General features: G+C 42.0%; 1 protein-coding gene across 3 annotated transcripts in view; it reads left to right on the top strand.

Annotated features, from left to right (window-relative positions):
- Positions 1 to 10,757: 10,757 nt before the first annotated feature.
- TBC1D1 (TBC1 domain family member 1) overlaps positions 10,758 to 20,706 on the top strand; it is a 114,016-nt gene continuing 104,067 nt past the window's right edge. For all 3 annotated transcript variants that reach the window (XM_062575429.1, XM_062575431.1, XM_062575430.1), the window contains exons 1-2: positions 10,758 to 10,836; positions 18,374 to 18,889. In XM_062575429.1, the coding sequence (XP_062431413.1) occupies positions 18,473 to 18,889 (417 nt within the window). In that variant the 5' untranslated portion in view covers positions 10,758 to 10,836; positions 18,374 to 18,472. The remainder of the gene's footprint in view (positions 10,837 to 18,373; positions 18,890 to 20,706) is intronic.

Here is a 20,706-nt window from a genome sequence, read left to right on the forward strand (position 1 = left end):
AATAAATTCACAGTGAATTTGCCAGGAAGCTTTTATTTGCCTTGGGAATATGCATCATATTGCACACTGGAGATAGTAGGTGTACTAAACAGCTTTTCCTTAGAAGTTCTAAGCACGCTTTGATACCATGAACATCTTAAGACTGCATGTGTGTATACAGCCCCTTTCTGTTATTTCATTGAACTAAGTGTAATTAGGTCAATGTATATCTCAGAATCTTACTGTATGCTACCATGACTTCGTGCGTAACTGCATGTCTAATTTAGAGTAGAAGTTTACATTTCTTAGCATGCTGTCATCTGCACTTGTAGAACAGGAATGGGTTGTGTGAAAGTTACTAGTTAACTGTACTAAAACAAGTTTTTCTGTATTTTCAGTAGTTGTCTGGGGTATCAGTGTAGCTCTAACAGCCCAGTGCTTCTTGGATAAAGAAACACCTTTGCCAGGACACTTAGAGTATCCTGTGGAAAATGACTAGTTGTCAGGCCAAGCATAGCTCAGACTTAGTAAATTGTTCATAAGGGAACAAACTTGTTGCCATTCAACATCCACTAAACGCTAGCTCACCTTTTTAGTTAAGACAGTCAGCAAAGACCATCTGATGCGAATTTTTGCCTTAAGGACTTTAAAGTTATCAGAGGACTCAAGGGAAGGAGTAGTCCATGTACTATTCAGCTGTCATTTCACTTTCTCCCTGCGCTGGAGTCAAAGGCAGCATCTGAATCAGTTGTCTTGAGGTTTGTCTGCGTGGCATAGAAAACTAACTTCAAAAGAAAATAGCATATTCAGTTTCCTCAATATCCTTCTATTAGTTAAATTCTGATCCTTTGAAGCAGAACGTTATGGAGGTAGTAATATTATTAGTCTGTGCGGAAACTCCTTGTTCTCATCCTTCATTTTCTCTATTTCTTTAATACTAAACTAAAGGTGGGACACATTTTTATTGATATGTTTCTTTGGCGCCTTGAGTAATGCGGTCCGTATTCCTGAATAGGACTCTAGGTGCTACTGAATGTAATAATAGCTGTAAAGGGAGTCTTGATATTCATTTCAGTGCAATCAGCTTTATCATATTGCATGAAATTTTCTGCACATACAAACTATCACCGTCCCTTCCTTCTGAAAACAAAATCTAAGCACAAATATTACAAAAATAAATTTAAAACTGCCAGCGCTCCTCCTCTCAAAAACACATGGGAGCTGATGCTACGGTATCAAAAGAATAAATATGCTTTTGATGCCATAGAACCATATAGCATATATTTTACGATGAGTGATCTACACTGAATATTACATGTGGTTTTTGGTGTTGGACATAACACAAGTATTTCAAAATTTTTTATGCATGTTAAATAAGCTAAAACAAAGCATATTTGACATGTTTTAGGTCTGAACTGATTTTTGAAAGCAAAGGAATACTTTTAAAACTTCAGGTCTGAATTCAGCATATTTAAGACCAACATCACCAGTCCAATTCCACCTGAGCTTGAGGCAGAGCAGTCTATCAATTTTTCTACTTGTTTTATTAATGAAATACAAAGGCAGCATTAATAGTGTTACAAAATGATTTTGTTTTTTGTCATCTTATTTTGTCCCTGGGAATATGTTGAGAATATTCCAGTCCAGCACAAGGCTCATCATCTAGAACTGGAATCAGGAGTGATTTCAAGGCAGTCCATAAAAAGAAGGCATGAAACAAAGAATATCTCATGTTAAGGAATTATTAACAATAGAACTAAGTGCCCTTCTCTGGAATTTGATGTAGTCAAAACCTGAATTACTTATCAATAGTGATGTTCTATTTCTTTTGCTTTCTCAGCATTTGTGGTGCTGAGACTTCAGCTGCCTGAGATCTGGAGTAGTAGATGTGAGGTACAAGTCTGAGACCATACTATGAAATGGACTTGACAAATTGTAGAAAATGCATGCGGTCAAGTCTCTAGAGTGTCTGTGAGAAGATTTAACTTAGCAAGAGCTGAGAAAAGAAATTAAGCAGGAACTTTAGTCACTGCTCTGTAACCCTGCTATTATATAGATTCCTATCCTTTCCCTGACCCTCAATACAGGAGGTCCTGCTTTCCTTTGTTTATGAGGGTGAAGGCCTGAAGGGAATGAGTTAAGGAGGAAGAAGATTAAAGATGATTGTAGAGATTGCACTATATATTACTCCTATACACAGACTGGAAAACAAGGCAGGAGGGAAATTCGCCAATGTGCTACTGCTCCATCTTTCTTTACCATGGATTTAAAAGAAAAGGGCAGAAGAATGAAGAGCAAAACATGTGTAACATGTGTAGCTCTGGGTTGCTTCAGCCCGCAACTAGATGTGATTGCGTCTTTAAGGAGCACTTAAACTTCTTATGTGGTGATCCTGGATTTTTGGCTTCCAGGTAGCCATCCACCTGGTACTAGCCAGTCAGTCCCTGTCTGATTATTGAACGCCAGTGACTTTCTCTGGCCCAATTTCAGGTTAAGGGAGGAGGGAAGAGGCACCGGTGCATGATGCCTGGAATGGAATAAAGGATCCGATTTCAAGATCCTGGCTATACAAGAGGAAGGGTGAAGGCTGGGCCTACACTTGACTTTTAGTCTTGCTTTAGAATCTAACATGTGTCTTGTGACTTAACCACAAAATACCCTTGCAAAACCAGGTTTCCTGCACTGCATTGCACCCTGGGCTCCTAAGCAAAACAACTTTGCACAAGCCATCAACCCAAACTGCTTGCTGCCTAATTAGATCACATCAGGCCGTGCTCCCACGACTGACTGACTTGTATCCAGGCTCTGCACAATCCTCATGGATTATGGTATATAGAGGTGACCAGTTGGGAGGATCAGTTACAGGGAGGATGAGAGAGGGAGGAGGACGTTCCCTGAAGGAGAGCGATAGAGACTGCGACAAAGCAGGCAGGATCGCTGCAACCACATTGAGGATTGTCAGGATTAAGACAGGCTATCCAGCAGTAGCAGCAGAAGACAGATTTCTAAAGGACATACTATGTCTGAGCTGTGCATAATCTTCCAACATACTAAAGTTAGAAGCTTCTTGTAAATAAAATGCTGAAGCAGGAGCTGTAGTACACACATGATAAATGCTAAAATACTTAGCAGTGGTGTTCACAAGTGGTGCTACAAAGTTGTGACATATAGTGTGCATGATGCATCCTTTAGCTGTGTGACAGTCCTGTCCTAGTTGTACTTGATCTAAGCTGCTGTGTGGACAGATGCACTGCAGTTGGCCTGGCCAGCCGTGTTGATCGGCTGGTGGGATCCCCAACTTCATGGGGCTCCTAGCTGGAGAGTGCAGACAGAAGGGCAGCTCAACAGGAGGCAGGCTAGGGCAATGCCTTCAATTTGGGCAGTAGTGAGCTCTCCCCAGATCAGGGGAGGATTTGTGGACTATAGGAGCCAGTAGCTCTTGGCTTCTTTTTATTCTCATTTGTAGAGTGGGAGGTTTTGCATTCCTTTTGTTGTGGAGTGAAGTAATGGACATTTTAACTGAATTCATGGACAAGGTTTGGAGTAACGGTTTCTGATTTTTGTTTTCTGCATATATCTGAACATCTCCACAGCATAGAGAGGCACTCTTACTGTGCAGTTGTCCGTACGTGCCAAGCCTGGATCTGGATTTTGCTAGTATTTCCTTTGAGAGAGCTATCTGAATTCAACTTTGGCCAGAGAGTCTGTCAAAGTGCCTCTCTCGAGAGAGAGATGCTAAGAAAATGCAGATGACCTGGTCTGTCTCTCAGCTTTCTGTGACAGACTGGGCTTCTACTGAACTGACTCCATTACTTACAGTTGATCTACATGGCAAGATTCCAGCTACCTACATTAATTGCCATTCTGTTTGCTTCTGTCCTCCCTGGAAATCTTCTAGGGATTTCATCTATCATAGAAGCAAACAGTTCCTTGTAGTGCTGGGATGCTTGGATGGATGGATGGCTGCCTGACTGGTTCTGCTTCTGGACAAACACTTTTGTATACAAGGATAAAAATGTTTGTATGCACTTTGCAGTAGGTAAATGTTTGTACTGAGTAGCAGATCTTTATAAAGAAGATCATTTTCTGTTGTAAAATGCATTAATCTAGCATTTCTCCCATTCCTATTTCTAAACCAAGGTGGAATAGCCAGGCAAGGTGACAGATGCACCAAACCTGCAGTCTCCTACAGATAACTGGGTGGCTGGAATACAATGCAAGATAAATGAGATGCATGTTGTGCTGGCTTATCTGTAGCAGTAGACTCTGAAGAAAAACAAGTCAGCAGTTTGAGTATGCTGTGTTACTGCAGACCTACTTTGCAATGGTAGAGGTTGCCATGGTCCGTCTGCTTTGCCACCAGTCTACACAAGCCTGGCACGACCAGTTTTGAGGACAGCGGTCACCTATTTTCTGGGCTGATGTAAGGCTTTAGAAACAGATTCTTTGCAGCCAGAGCCATCAGCTGCCACCATGACAGGCTAGCTGCTGCTGAGTATTCTCAGCTTAGAAAATGGCAAATTCCCACTAATTTGTAATGCTGATGAAAAAAAAAAAGTCTAACCAGCATACCAGTGTAGGCCTGATCTCATTGACATCCAGGATTCAGCAATGTGACTGCACTGGCCTGTTATACAGATGTTATACTGGAATTACATGACAGGAACCTGGAACATGTCTGGTCAATGGTACCAGTTACAGGTTCTGCTACCATGCTGATAATGGAGCTACAATGCTGTTGCAGCGATCCTGCCTGCTTTGTCGCAGTCTCTATCGCTCTCCTTCAGGGAACGTCCTCCTCCCTCTCTCATCCTCCCTGTAACTGATCCTCCCAACTGGTCACCTCTATATACCAGCACTATGAAGCTATGACTGATTTTCACCAGGATGTAGAACCCCATTTTTAGGCTATATGGAAGGTTTTATGGAGTAAGTGAATACAGTCGAGGGCAGGTTGAGAAGGGCCTTTATAGACATGCCAAAAAGGCCTGTGAGGTATTGTATGGTGCAGGCAGAGGGGATGCACCTGGAGAGCTCTGTGTGTGTATATAAAAACTGGCAGTGGGGCCAGCAAAAAGCCTACTAAAACAACCTTGAGATGGCTTGGATACCCTTAGAAACAGTGTAGATATGGTCAAGAAAGTGGTTGAACATGAGAGAGCTCATCATTGTTTTCCCAAGAAGAAGGAATCTGCTTGCTCCATTCCCTGCTGTCTTCCAAAAAGAAATTCCCAGTGTTACAGAGGGGAAAAATCAAAAACTTGTTTATCAAGTTGATCTAACAAATAGGACAAGCTACAGCATTACAAGGCAAAACTTACTGTTTCCCAGGTCTTTGCTAACTTTGTCTTGCATCAGAGAAAGGGGATCTAGAATTAAAATGAAGAACTGAAACACAAGCACTAAAAGCGTACCAAAGAGAGAGGTTAGCACACAGTCAAACTGATCTTTCTAAGCCAGAACTCTTTTGCAGCTTCCCCCATCAAAATATTAAGTAAGAGAACAAAGCCAAATTCAGATAATGCTGAGATGATTAGTTTCAGAACAAACATAAAAACAGACAAATTCAATTTGTGAGCAACTCGCCTACAGCTGGGGCACTTAGGTTTTCTCCAGAAATGGCAATTGCCAAGATTAAAATAAAGAATGTTTGCAGTCTGGACTGAACCCAATTCTAAGGAAATTCCTGGCTACTTTTAGAAAAAGCTGCATCCCAAAATTACCAGAACTCATATAAAATAAGCCTGCTTTTTACAACAGATGAACACTCATAATTCCAGTGGAAGTTAATGGGAGTTACATCTGATTTGCCCAGGAAAATCATACCCCCAGGGCAGGGGCAGGGGGAAAATGCCTTTAGATTGAAGAGAAGTCAGTGTAGTATTAAAATTCTCCCATACAAATGAAAGTGTAAAAACGCATTAAGACTAGGCTAATGGACATCACTTTAAGGTTATTAGTTTGTTTACTAATCGTGAGTAAAAACCACTCCTAGATAATAGTTATTTCATTAAATTTTATGAAACAGTTTGGCTGGAAAAAAGTAATATATTTCACCTTTCTTATAAACTGTGTGCTTAGTACACAGCATGTATAAAAAATACAGTACTTGAGTTGTGGAAGGATTTGTTTGAGACTTTCACTGTATAACAACAAATTATACAGGAACAATTGAAATTCACTACAAAATAATATGAAAATCATTGCTTATATAATCTTTTAAATATTCTACAAGTATGTGTTCACCAACAAAATTGTTCCCTGCCCCTTAATCTGCCCCTAAGTATAGAAGTAAGTGGAAGATAATCTTCACTAAAATAAATTGCTTTCTGTGCTTTCCTTCACAGTTCCTTTGCATTATAAAAGCACACAGATTCACTGAGAATCATATTTCTGCGCAACTTCCAAATGGAAGCAAACATTTTTCACTTGGTATAGTGATTGCTAGATAACTGAAATTAGGTCACGCACCGTCTGAACACTGTGCCTAACGGGATGAGCCTATTAAACTATCCAATCACATCCTAACATCCATCTAAATAAACTGTAATATAAATGATGACATAGCAACAGCAGCTTCCAAACAAAAGGAAGAGCTTAAAATACACAATCACTAGTGCATCATTTTCAAATGTATTTATGGGAATGAAGGGGAGGGAGAATTGATCGTGAGATCTGAGATGTGCAAACGAGGCAACAGGCAGCTTCCGTAATAGGAGCTCAGCTCTTTCCTAACTCCTAACCTCCCTCAGCAATAACAGAAAGCCTCTTGTCTATGAAGATAATCAGTAACTACTGTTGCTGTCATACATTCTTACAGAATATGAAATAGGCAAACATATGCTCTGATAACAGCGTCATTCAAGTTTTGTTTATGGAATGCCTGGAACTATATATAAATAGCATGCCGAGTTGCAATGTCATTGGATAAGAATGTAGCACTTTATCCTGAGCTTATTTAAGTCAAAGGACTTCAAAACAGTTTGTGTTGTGCCCTTAAGTACTGAACAGGTTTACATGAAACAAATCACAAGTAAACACTTAGAGTGTTTTATTTAATAGCAGTAAAAATTGATCATTATGAACAGTCTAGCAGGAAAGAGTAGCTGTTTATAACAAAAAAATGTAAACAAAATTTAGGTGCTCGTGTTCAAAATCATAATCCAAAATACTACTACTTAACTGTTACCTAACTATGGAGGAGCTTCAGCTCTGAAAGTCACTTGGGTGAAAACTTAAACCTCTCATTTGGTTAGCGATGCTTTTGAAAGGATGAGTCTACATTCGCAGCTGCCCAAAATTCCCCTTCTGCCCCTGGCTGGATGCACTTAGCCAAAAGTTCACTGAACTGCCTGGTTCTAGTGTACAACCCTATACTGACTGACAGCTCATGAGTCATGGGTGTTTCTCCTCCTTGGCCCACAAGAGAGACTCCATTACTTAGATGTTCTCAGAGCATGCCTCGTGCAAGCCGGTACGTTCAGGTTCTGTACAAAACACAGTGGGTTTGTTTGTTTGTTTGCTTGAAGTGCATCTGGACAACGAGATAATGGTGAAACTGTTGTTCTGGCATAGATCGTTGTTGCTAAACGTGGGAAGACCTGGTTCAAATTCCTCCTCAGTCTGAAGAAGTTCCTGGTGATATGAACCTGGTAACACTGGTGATATGTTGTAGTTCTAGCTACCTCTTCATCTCTCCATGTTAAAGACATGTTTCGGTGAAGAAAAAAGAACAGGGATTTACTATTCCAGAAAATTAGTAAGTCTGGTGTTCAGGGCTTTTACCTACATGAAGATATGGGGATTCTGCTTCTGTATGTTACATGAGCACTTTTTAGGCACTGGACCACACTACTCCCTCATTGTTTTCTTCATGTTTTCACCCATGAAACTTAGATTACTATTCTTATCCTACATAAGGAACAGTTTCAGTAGGAAATAAGGAGAAGGAATGCTGTCCAATGTACCCTCAAGATTTGGGAACTGGGAGGTAGGTTGAACATGCTCAAATTAAGTAGAAAGCAAACTGGTCTTTCTGCATCCTGGATAAATAAATACTTTTAAACAAGAGAGTGATCTTTTTTCTTTAAATACAGTATGTGAATACCTCACTTCAGGAAAGAAGTGTGGAACAATGACTCATGAGGATGGAGGACCACATCCTGCAGGAAAGGTGCTGAGCCCCCAAAGAGAAGGGTGGCTTTACATACAGCCATATTTTCTACATTTCTGTGTCAGAAGCTGTGTCATGAGTTTTTGTCTGTTTAACCTTCTTCAAAGGCTCCATTCTTGCATCCCATATTACCATCTTTACCATACAGATAAATCATACTGGAAACTGAGAAGATGGAAATGACAAATTGTAAATAAATACTAAAATATCTTTTTACTGTATGGACAGATCACGACGCTATCTACTGCATGGGTATTCAGAAACACTCCTTTTTTTTCCATATTAACTTTCTTTTTCATGTTATCACTGGTAACACCAAAGTATACGTATAATTATGTATGCCAGTTAGGTCTTTTCACATCTAAACACAGTCTCATCTCATACAGCTTTAAACTCTTTCTTGTGCATTCTAAACCCCTTTGTCAGCAATTTGCTTTCTGTAGTAGCAGTGTTTAACACCACTGAAATCAATGGTTGGTTAGTTGTACAATGCTGAACATGGTGGAATTTGCTCCAGATGCTTACTGTGACCTGTGCATTTCTCCACTGTATCTTGTTACTAATACATTGTTTTTATTTTGATATTTTCATCCTTTGTTGAACTGGTGACAGACATCAAACTAACAGCTTTCAAATTCATTAGCAGAGCTGGTATTTTATTGCTTGGACTTCTAAATTAGTTTTAACAAAAATACAAAATATTCTAAAATAAAATCACAAAAAGTTGCAAATATTATAAAATTTTCTTTTTGCAGAGACACTCAGATGCTGTATTTTTACTACAATTTACCAATAAACATTATAAGAATGTTTATATGGTAAAACATTGGCTGGATTAAATCAATAATGGGTCCTTGTTTCTGAATAGATTTTCAAGCTGTTTGCCAAATATAAATACTTCAGGTTTGTTTTGTCTCCTATTAACTGTAAGAAAGTATTTTAGGCCTACTTGAAAGAAAAAAGGGGAAGTTGTTCAAAATCAAAACAAATGGAACTATTAAACCGATGCAGTAGTAGTTCTTATCCAAGATATTTCACTTTGTTTATAAAATATTGTATCAGAACATGATTAACTTGACAAAAACTCTGCTATTCAAGAACTAAAACATATGAGCTAGAGATAACAGCAAAAATAACAGAGGGCCACACTGATGAGTTTCAGCACAGTCCAGTTGCTTTTCCCAGCCATCCAAGAGAGAGGGAAAAGAGGATTTGTACCTGTGATGCTCTAGTATCGACTTCTAGTGTTTAGGGATTTTCCAAGCAACAAGAAATAGTGTTGTAGGATATTTTTCAGTCTCACTGTCATGTTTTGAAAAACAACAGTGAAGCTGTAGAAAAATCTTCCTGAACTCAACATTTGGTAATTTGGGAATGCATGAGCCTCAGCCAAAGCGTTGGAGCTGCCAGATTGGCAATTACGTTTCATTGGTTTTCATAACATGATTACTAGAGGCAGCAGGCTTAAAACAAACAAAAGCACCTGCTGGTCTCATATTATGAGGTTGGTGGGTGATAGCTGGAGTGGGAGTGTTGTCCTTAGCCACGAGAGTTTAGAGAAGCAAGGCAAGGTGTGCAGAGAGGTGGGATTCCTCCCACTGCAGCGAAGGATGCCATGGGGCACAGAAGGCACTGCCCACTCTCACGTTTGAAGGAGAAGCAGCAAATATGTACAGATTGGGAACAACTGCTCCGAGGAAAATACTGATCTTTCACGCTTATCATTTTACACATCAACACTCCTATAAAAATACATTCAGCAAGCAAAAAGTCACATAGATACAACCACCATACCACCACACTTCGTGAGCATGGTTATGTGCTTAGACACTATTTTTTTTCCCCATTTAGGGAAACATTATACTTGTATTTGACAATCTACGAGATTATTTTCCTCACAACTTAGTGCATGTGCAGCAGCAGTACAAATGTCCTGGGAAAAGCTTTGGTTCTACAAATGTACATAGATTAAAAGCAAGTAAATCGGTGGTCTCACTCCCAAGAAGACTTGAAATCAACTGCGTGCAGAAGCGGTTTGCAGAACCGGAACGCGCGGTGCCGACGATCTGGGAAGGGCACCAGCAGGGGAGCGCGGCTACCTCTGCAGATCCAGGCCTTCTTCAGCCCCTCGGCAATGCAACGACCAGCTAGTGCCAACTCTTACTTTAGTTACTTTATACACGTGCTTGCTCCCCAGGAGCGACGCGCCCTCGCCGCAGGTGCCCGCCGCCGCCACACGGGGGCCGCGGCCGGCTCGGGCCCGGGAGGGCCACACGGGCGGACGGACGGACGGACACCCCCGGGCAGACCCGCGCCGCCGCCCCGCCGCTGGGGACTTGCCGCGTTTCGGCCCCGCGGCCCTTCCCGCCGCGGCTGCGGGAGGCGCCGAGCTGGGCCGCGCCCGCCCTCTCCGGCCGTCCCCTCCCGTCCCGCCCGCCCTGCCCGGGGCCGCGCCCGCCCCCTCCGGCCCCGTCGCGCCCCGCCCCGCGCGGGGCCGCCGCCGCCGCCGCCTGTTGCTGTTTCCGCGGCGCAGGCGGCGGCGCTGGGTACGGTGCCCGCGGCGCCGCGGGAGGAGCGCTGCGGCGGGCGGCAGCCCCTCGTGCGCGGGGCCGGGCCGGGCCGGGCCGCCCCTCCCGCGGCGCCCAGCGGACCGGGCCGGCCGGGCGGGACGGGACCGGCGGCAGGTAGGGGCGCGCCGCGCCGCGCCGCCCTCCCCGCGCCCCTCTCGGAGCCGGGCGGCGCCCCTCGGAGGGCTCCCGCCGCCCTCGGCGGCCTCGCCCGCGGCGGGGAGCGGAGCGGAGCGGAGCTGGGGGAGCGGCGCGGCGGCGGCGCCGCTTCGGGGCGGGAGGAGGAAGGAGGAAGAGCGGCCTTTCGCTGCGGGGAAGGGGGCCGGTCGGGGAGCCGCAGCCACCCCGGCGCCGCGGTGATGGGCGCTGGCGAGCCGCCGCCTCCGTGCCGCTCGCCCCGGGCGCCGGCTGCGCGCCGTAACGGGGCGGGCGGCGGGCGCCGCGCACCTGCGGCGGACGCGCATGACCGAGCCGCGGCCTCGCGGCGCTTTGACCCTCTCGCGTCTGCCGCGTCCGTCAGCGCCGCGCCGCCAGGTGCGACCCGCTCTGGGTCCGGCCCCGCCCCGGAGCAGCGCGGTGGCTGCTCCCGCGGAGGCGGAACGAGCCTTTCGGAAGGCGGCGAGCGCTTCCAGCCGGCGGTCGGCGCGGCGCTCCGCGGGGCGGGGGCGGGCACGGGCACGGGCACGGGCACGGGCACGGGCACGGGGCGGTTTATGGCGCAGTTCGAAAAGGTGGAGGCCGCGCGCGGCGCGGCGCGGCGCCGGCGGGAGCGAGGTCGGCACGGCAGAGCCGCGCCGGGGCCCGCGGCGGGCGGGGCTGCTGCCTGCGCTTGAGCCCGGAGGCTGAGTGACACGTTTAGGGTCGGAATCGATAAAAACGTACATCTCCTGACTGGCGAACGCCCCTGCTCTAATGGGCACGGCTACACCGCTAACACTGGCACGGGGTGAAGGAGAAAATCCCCTTTGCCTGCTCATAGAAATGCCAGAAGCTGTAAGTAACGTACGAAAATACTTGCAGGTGAGAAAAATGGCAAATCAGAAGGAGTATGCGACACATTCAGTGATTTGTTGGTGGCTTGGCATTTTTTCACTTTATAATTTGGTTAAGTGAAGAGTTGGATGAAAGTATTTTGGTTGTGGATATGTAACTGAATAAAATGGAATTACACTCAGGATGTAATTTACCTAGCAAACTTGCTTTTATGAACTTCTTAAAATTTATTGTGCTGCACAGATAGGGCAGTATCAGTTACTTGCATCAATATAAGGCTGACTCATAAGTACCAATGCTCTCAAACCTCAATCATCACAATATTAATTTCTATAGACCATAGTAAGAAAATAGCAACAGATGTCCAGGGCAGGAATAGTGAACTGTTTTTTTCATTTGCTAGTTGTTTATGAACTTGTTGTTTTATGTAACAGCCAAGACGATATTGCTGTGTTGCTGGTCTCTTTTTTATTAGTACTCCGTTTAATTATTTTTAATCTATTTGAGGAGTAAAATAGATGCTGGCTGTACTGGTAAATACTTTTAAGTGTGATTACTATCCCAAAATTAACGGATTTGCTCAAAGTGCAAAGTAGAACACTATTCAGGGCCACATCCAAAGCTTCTGAAGGTACTGGAAAGACTGCAAAAAGTCAGGATTTAGTTCAAGTGTAAGAAAAAAGAAAGGAAAGTAATAGTAATTTCTGAGGAGCATGAAGTTTTACACTTTCACTTGATGCTACCCACAACAGCTGCAGCTTCAGAAGGAAGCAGCAGATAGTAAGTTGCTCTGAGATAAAAAGAACGATCTCACAGCGGAGGAGCACCTCGTGATTCCAAATGCCAGACTGAAATGAGTTTAGAGCTGTTCGAAAATTTAAAGCATCCTGTGGCATGATATCTAAATAGTCTTATTTAATTATACAAAATGAGACAAAAGCATTGTTTGAAGCCTGCAAGCAGAAAGAAAGCTTGCTACTAGCTGCTCTAGAGAACGATCTAGTGGATGCTGTGCTCTGATACCAGAGAAGAGTGATTTTTATGTGTATTTTGGAAACATGGAAGAACCTCTTTTCAGTGACTATATCATGATATACCTCATATTTATTCTCATCTGAACGGATGAGATTGGCCATATATTCTTCTATATATTTTGTAAGGTGGATAAAGACATCTGTGGGCATAGGTGAAGATGACTTAAATCTCAGTCGGGGATCGGACCAAGAGGGAGAGGAGTGCTATTTAGTTCTGGCCTGTGTTCTGGAGTTCTGGCTGCAGGCCAGGGCTCTCTTCATAATCCTACAGTACTGCAATATTTCTGCTAAAATAATAAGCAGCAAAGTGCAGTCGGTACCAATGCCTGTGCTCCATTTGTCAGGAAGGCTCAGTGCTAATACCGTGTGGAAAAGAGCTAAACAAATTTATATTCTTTACAACCAGCTGTTCTTCACAGGACCTTGCTGTACTGTTGGAAGTTTTGCTTGGAGGCAAAAAAAAAAAAAAAAAAAAAAAAAGGAAGACTTGTGAATAAAACCTGTGTCAGCAGCCTGATGCAGAGTAACTATGTAATTGTGTCCCAGATGAACTGCTAAGGTTTAGGAAGTTGGGGTCTCTCTGTTCAATAACTTACAGGCCAAACCCTTGTTTAATCTTTGATATGCTGAAGCTCTGACCACTTCCTTCCTTGATGCATCTCCTAACCTCATCAGTTTCCCCAGCACTCCAACTCCAGTGTTCTCCCACCAGGAGAAGAGCTGGAGGAGAGTGAAAGATTACTTTTATCAATTAGCGATGGTTAGGATCGCAAAAAAATGTTTTGAACAAGAGTCTGAGACTCCTGGATGCATCTTTGGATTTAAGTTAGTCCAGTCCAGAAGAAACAACAGATAAAGACTCTTCCCCACTGTTGTGGCTGCTGCTTTTTTTCGATCATATGGGTTCTGCTGGTTTGGAACAGTCTCCCTTCTGTCTTTATCTTTTTCTGTATTAGCTTGAGTTCATCCCAAATTTCTCTGGCCTTCCTCTAGATGCCAGAACCTAATTTCCAGTACCCTGCCCTCCCAAGGTAATCATACAGTCTGTTCTCCATACCCCCAAAAAATCTCCTGCCTAAACGCAAAGCTGATCTGGCCCCATCTGACCAAGCTACAGCCCAGACCCTATGCTTTCTCCTTGTAATGAAGTCTTTACTCTTTTGAGAGGAGATGAGTTCTGAGAAATCTGAGTTATCTGCAGCTACTTGGAAAGCACCTGTGTCCTTCCTGCTGTCACACCAACTTCTCTCTGAAGGCATCTCCTTTAGTTTCCAGTGGCATAAAAAAAAAGAGACTACAATGTAATTTGGATGAATAAGAGCCTGATACTTTTATTTTAAGCGCAATATCAGATCTTGCAAGACCAGGACTACCAGCATCATGTTCGCATGCTGACTAAACTTGCTCCCATCTTGTGAAAGCAGTTAGGTTGGTCATGGTGAAGGAGAAGCTGAGAACAAAGAGTATGTGTGTTCTCATGTGTACCTTTCACATTAGCAAGTAAATCTGGTGTCTCCTAGGACAGAAGGTAGGATTAGATTTATTAATATGGCTTTGTAGCATAATTCTGTGATACCTAGCTTGTGATAGCTTAAAAGTGTTGCTGGGCATGCAGTTTTGAGCTGCACAAAATCTGTTCCATTATTCTGCTGTTCTTCATGTCAATTTACTGCAATGTCAGTGAAGTAAGAATCAGGTCCTTGTCCTTGTTTAGAAACATTTACATTTTAAGATCTAAATCTCAGAAACAGTGACAAGTGTGGAGACAGGGAAGCTATATGCATTGTTTTGTGTAAATATCGCACGTGCCGCAGTTGGCCTGGCTGTTGTCATGCTGATGAAGCAAATACAACTAAATGAAAGCAAGCTAAACAATGGCAACATGAAGATACAGTTAGGAGAATGCTAAGATTTCTCACGGAAACAACAGTCAGACTGCTAGCTGGGGAATGCTCCTGTATATGTGCACTCCATATGCTCTGGGTGTGAGGGCAAAGGAGATGATAAACTTTAGAAGATGCCGATGGAGGAGAAAAAAAGGAGGCTGTCCCAGTAATGTCACTGAGCACTGAGAGAGATGCGAGGAGAGAATAAACAGCAACGTGCAGTCTGTGTGCGCTGAGCAAAGCCTGGCAGTTTTCTCCAAGCCCCCAGTAACTGGGTTGAATGGCACTTCTAACAGCTGTCAGGGGAGGATTACAGAAGGTGGAGGGAAATGAGCGGGCAGCTTTGTTTTGTACCTTTGCTATTTTCTTTCGGATTAAAGGTCAAATAAGCATTCACTTTGAAGAAGCTGTTTGTGAGTTAATCAGAGACTTGGGAGAAAAGGAAACTTATCTGAGCCTATTGTATTAATATGATTGGTCCTGCAGGGGTACTGCACCTGCAGCTCCAGGTCTCATAGGAATGAACTGTGTGGTAGCAGCCAGAGATGGGCAAAGGTGCCACAACTCCATGTGACAGTCAGGGCAGAGAGGGGCCCAAAGGACAGCTGCTCTTTAATCATAATGTGTGCTTGATTTTATGTCCAGGAATAGGCCTATTCATCTTAACAGAACTATTCTTAGATGTAAATTAAGCACACGTATAAATACTCAATAGTCTTGAGGTGACACCTAGTCTTTGGTGTAAACATAAAGCACATCAACTTCAGTAATACAAAACTGGTGTAGTTTGAGGGGGTTGCATGAAACTTAAGGACAATATTTGGAGGAAATAATGAATGGCTGGAAAAAGGAGACAGAAAAAATGGTAATGTGACTGGATTAGATGAGGAAACCTTCTGATACTGCTAAACATGTGCTCTGAGAACGTGCACTTCTAGTCCCTCGTTGTTAGAGGCAGCCCAGCAGTCTAACTTCTAGTTAACTGTTTTGATTTAGACTTACAAACCATTATTCTTTAGAAATAACAAATGCAGACACTGGAGCATTTATGTTGTTGACTTTGCAAGGTGTTTATTTTTTTAAAGAGGAGATGAATGCCAAGAAGCTTAGCATTTATATTAGATACATTCCAGCAGTACAGTGTTTGTTAAAGTATGACAGAGCATTAATTACTCTGTTTTTTCTTTTTCTAAATACTGTTTAATTCTTAGTGTTAGCACTCAAAATAATGTATTATATTCCGTTGTGATATTTATTCCTGTTTGAGGCTACAGTGCTTTGTAGGTCTGCAGTAAAAGTGTGGTGGATGGACACTGATACTCCAAATGAAACTTTTGTCTTCCTTGATAAGTTGGCTTAAATGAGGACAACTCTGTTAAATCTTCACATGCATTTTATTTAATCACATTTAAAAAACAGTTCTGGGAAAACAAAACTGAAAACTGTGGTTTGAACAAATGTGGCTCATAGGTCATAATTTGTCTAGTGGCATAGTCCTGATTTCAACTGAGAATGACATTTTTTTCGGCTTGTTCCCTGAGACTGTGATGTATGTCACTAAATAATGAGAACGCTGTAGCATATTACCTCCATTTCCATGCTTTTTGGACCACACAGCCTTATAGTCATGAATGTATCCAGTCTTTCTTGCAAGTTGCTAAACTATATTTCCTTGTCATGGTTGAGGAGAAAAAATTCATAGAAGTGTGTCAAAGAGGAAGAGACAATTTTGGTCCCTGATGGAAGCAAAATTATAATCATGTTACAGCATTTTGATAAGGTGTAGAAATGCTTTGTGAACCTGCTATCCCATACTATGCAATGTATTCTTAGTCACTGTATGAAAGGAGATGCTTGTTTTCTTGCTTGTTTGTGAAACAAAAAGAAAGATTTAAAGATGTTTTAGTGTAATTAAAATGAGACATAAAGATTCTGTGTTAATGTGACTCTCCTTCCCACTCCCACACAGGCACATGCACATGAATTCATAAAAAGGCTAGAACTCGGTGAATACTTCTTAAAAAGTTGTCCTACACATCTAGAATGTTACTTATTTTATGATATTTTCTTTGAAAACAGCATTACTGGATTTTCTGACTAAATTTGGCATCTGTGGAACCAGTAACATAGCCATAGAGTTCATCTGTCATAAGATGCAAAAAATTCCAAAAAAGTAAATCTACCCAAGCGTCTGGTTTTTAGAGTCCTCAAGTTTTTACACTTTACAAAACTACTGCATAACCATTTATTTCCTATTTATTTGCAAATTAGTTGCATTTTAAACATTTGTTTATTTTGAAATACATTTCCAGCTTGAAATTTCTCCAAAAAGTTTTTTTAACCTCAGTTTTCTAAATTTACTTTCTTTTTTCAAAAAACGTAGCACAGCACCATTAGAAACTCAGCCTGAAAATATTTTCAGAAGGACAAATGAACGACAAAGTTCAATGAAAACTCACGAGAAAAATACTGCTACTTTTTAATCAGTTTGCAAATGAACAAGGGCAAAAATACTGTAAACAGATGCCATTTACTAAACTATTTGTTCAAATATAATTAAAATTTATATAATGTATGCAATTAAAGGGAGTTCTTGAGTCTGCACATGTTGTTTTTAATAGGTCTTTCATGGGAAAGTTTCATAAGGTTGAGGGTAAACTAGTTTCATGATACTAAAAGTAGGCAATTATAGGCCTGTCAGCTTCTCTTCAGTCTCACACAAAATAGTGCAACAGCTGAAACCACTCAGTTAATGAAGAGGTAGAATGTGATAATATAACAAATGCCAGTCTATGTGTTTTTTTTATAGACTCTAGGTTTTGCAGAACTAAATTGATTGATAAATGCAGCTGTTTGTTTTTCTCACTGAAATTATTAATATGCAATAATAGTAGTACATGCAGAGTATAACAGGGTATTATAAGGTATTTAACTTGGTTCCATATGATATTTTAAGAAAAGAAAATGATATAATGTCAATATGGCAAACATTAAATATTCCTGGCTAGCTGACAGGCCTCAAAATACAATCATAAATAATGAATCATCATTTGTGTTTTGTTTGTTTTTTAGTGGGATGCTGTAAGGATCGTTGCTTATCTGTGCTATCTGACAGATTTATCAGTGATCAATTAGTGTTGTTAGCTTTTCCAGGGGCATGAAGAGTGTAATTTAATGAAAAGGTCTGATTGATAAGAGCAGATGATTGCTTGGCAAACTATACACAACTAAATGACTCCATATTAGTGGCCAAATTTAAAATCATCGGCCCTGTGAAGAAGAAAGATAAGCCAGTTTTTCTGGATGTGAAACTATTTCAGCAAATATTAACTTAAAATATCCTGGAGGTGATAATAGTTAACCTGAGTTCTTTTCTGTGATAATAAGATTGAAGTAGCTGCATATGTGTAAACAGGAACAGACTAGAAAGAAGGTGCATTTTTTGAGTGTAATTAACCATTAGGTGATTAAACAGGGCTTGTAAGAGCCACTTTTAAATCCAGACTGATGTTTTTCCAAGCAATGTGTTTTAGTGCTATTATGGTTGTTGGACCTAAATAGTAAGATCCGGTGTAGGGAAAACATACATGTATTTAGGTAGATAATGGTAGATGATCAAATGTCTCTTCTGATCTTCTGATGTTAATCCACTAGATATTTTTATTACTGATCATTCATTTTTAATAGGAAATCTAAGCAGTTGTTGCAGCTCTTACATGACTGGTTTTTTTTTCCTTTCAGAATTCCTCTGTTTCTTACTTAAAGGAACTGGCCCAATATCATCATTCCATGGACCTGAAATATCGGTGAATTGTTCTAGCTTCTCTTCAAGGTTGTAAAATGGAGCCAATAACATTCAAAGCTAAAAAATACCACACATCTAATGATCTCTTAGTGAATTTCAGTCTCCAGCTTGTTGGTTCTCTGCCAGTGCATTCGCTAACCACCATGTCAATGCTGCCTTGGGTTGTGGCAGAGATCCGGCGGCTCAGTACAGAGCCTGCCAAAGAAGAACCCAACACCAGCCAAATCCGGCTTTATGTTTCACCAGCAAGTCTACGGTGTGAACCAGACAAGGGGAAAAACCAGCAGTGGGACCCTTTGATTTGTTCAAGTTTGTTTGAGTATAAGCCACAGCATGTCCACAAGTTGATTCACAACAGCCACGATCCAAGCTACTTCGCTTGTCTGATAAAGGAAGGAGCAGCAAATCAGCAAAGTGTCTGCTATGTTTTCAAAGCTGATGATCAAACAAAAGTAAGTAAAAAGAAGAACCCCAAGCAACCAACCCTCAGAATTATACTTATAAATTTGCTCTTTTTCTATTATCAAGTGTTTTGCAGAGTGTGGTGGGAATGTGGAAAAGTCAGCACTAGCTTCTGTGCTGTTTGAAGTTTCAGTGTATGATCATAAGGTGGTATGTACAATTAAAGACTAGATCTCTCTAAAACTCACCAACAGGTTTGACTTCACTTAATGTCAACAGTTGTATTGAATTTGAACTACCCAGTATGTGAAGTGAAAGGTGTGTGAATCTCTCGTCAGATCAGAGCCTGAATTTCCCTGGGTTAGAAAACACTTTAGTTTGAGTTACAGGCTGAAATCTTGGCCCTCTTTAAGTCAGTGAGAGCTTTCCTGTTGATGTCACTAGGGCTAAGGTTTCACCCTTTAGTCTCTGTGAACTTTATCTAATCCTAAAGTCAGACCTCTCAAATTTCTGTTTTCCTGAGTGGGGACCTATGTTATTGGGAAAGAGAGGTGCCTCCTCCCTCAGGAGGAGGAGGGATGGGGTGGAGCCTTAATGGCAGCACATCTCCAGCCCCGGCATGGTGTGGAAACCTCTTCCTGGCGCTTTAGTCCATGGAGCCTGGCACGTGATGTCAGAGAGCAGACGAGAGGCCACAGCACAGAGCTGCAAATCTGATACGCAGGCTGGCTGCCGGGGGCTGTGAGACAGTGCTCCTCTGGCCAAGTCTCGCTCTGTGGGGTGACATTTGGCTCAGTCTGCATTTCGCACAAGAAACTTTTGGCCTTGGTGGAAAGGTTGCAGCATTAAAAATAGTTGATTTCTTCTTCTCTTGTTTGAGAGTAATGCAAGACAAGGACGCTGAGCGAGTAAGGAGCAAAATTTGGCACAGGGCCTAATGATAGGTTGATAATCTACTGTGAGCAGAGCAGTGGCACATCCTGCATCACGTGAGTGTAGACTCTAGTTCTAATGTCAGAAAATAGCACGTTGCTAGATGCCTCTTGCTCAACTCATAGGAGAAGCCCTGCAGAGGCACCTTGGAGGTATTACTTGAATATGTAATGCACATGGGATTTACGCCTTTCTGCCCAATAGCAAAATATTGTACACTTCCAAATTTGTGGTCTCTGGCTTAGAGCTCAAAACATATGGAAAAAGCTTTAGTTAAATCCCCCTAGATAAAAAGACAGTTCAGTAAATTAGAAGGCAAATATGCTCTAAATCATAGGCGTTCAAGTAAGAAATCCTGTGAGGTTAAAATGTAGAATACCAAATTTATGTATGTAAGGAAGTAGAAATAAGGAATAGATGTTTTAAGACTTGGTGTTCAATATAAGTTGTTACATGCATTTTGCTTATGTGCTTCATTTTGTGGCTTGTGGTTTTACAGGATTACGGTTAGTAAGCAACACTGATCACCTGCAATACATATTCTTTTGCAACCACAGATTGAAAAACAAGTACTTTTTTCCATGTTTGATCACATTTTAGATCTGTTTGAAATGAAAGACAGCAAAATAAGTCTGTAGTTAAATTTTCTGGCTACATGTTTTTTTTATAGAACATAGAATTTCTGGGTGCCTATTTTAACTATCCAGCCCCAGATCCACACAGCTGTCTGTCCTTTTGAAAACTACCCACCCCCTCAACAGGAAACTGAATTCTAGTCATTTAACTTGCCTTGATTGAAAGGCTGTTTATCTTGACTTTTCTGCAAGCTATGTTCCTAAGTAGGAGGTAGACATCTAACCAGCATTTGTGGGCCTGTAATCTAACAACAGGATTCTGGAAATGCCAAAATTTCAAAAAGTAAAGCCTGGGGCAA

Source organism: Rhea pennata, chromosome 4 (assembly GCF_028389875.1).
Source record: "Rhea pennata isolate bPtePen1 chromosome 4, bPtePen1.pri, whole genome shotgun sequence".
In the NCBI taxonomy this organism is placed as follows: domain Eukaryota; kingdom Metazoa; phylum Chordata; class Aves; order Rheiformes; family Rheidae; genus Rhea; species Rhea pennata.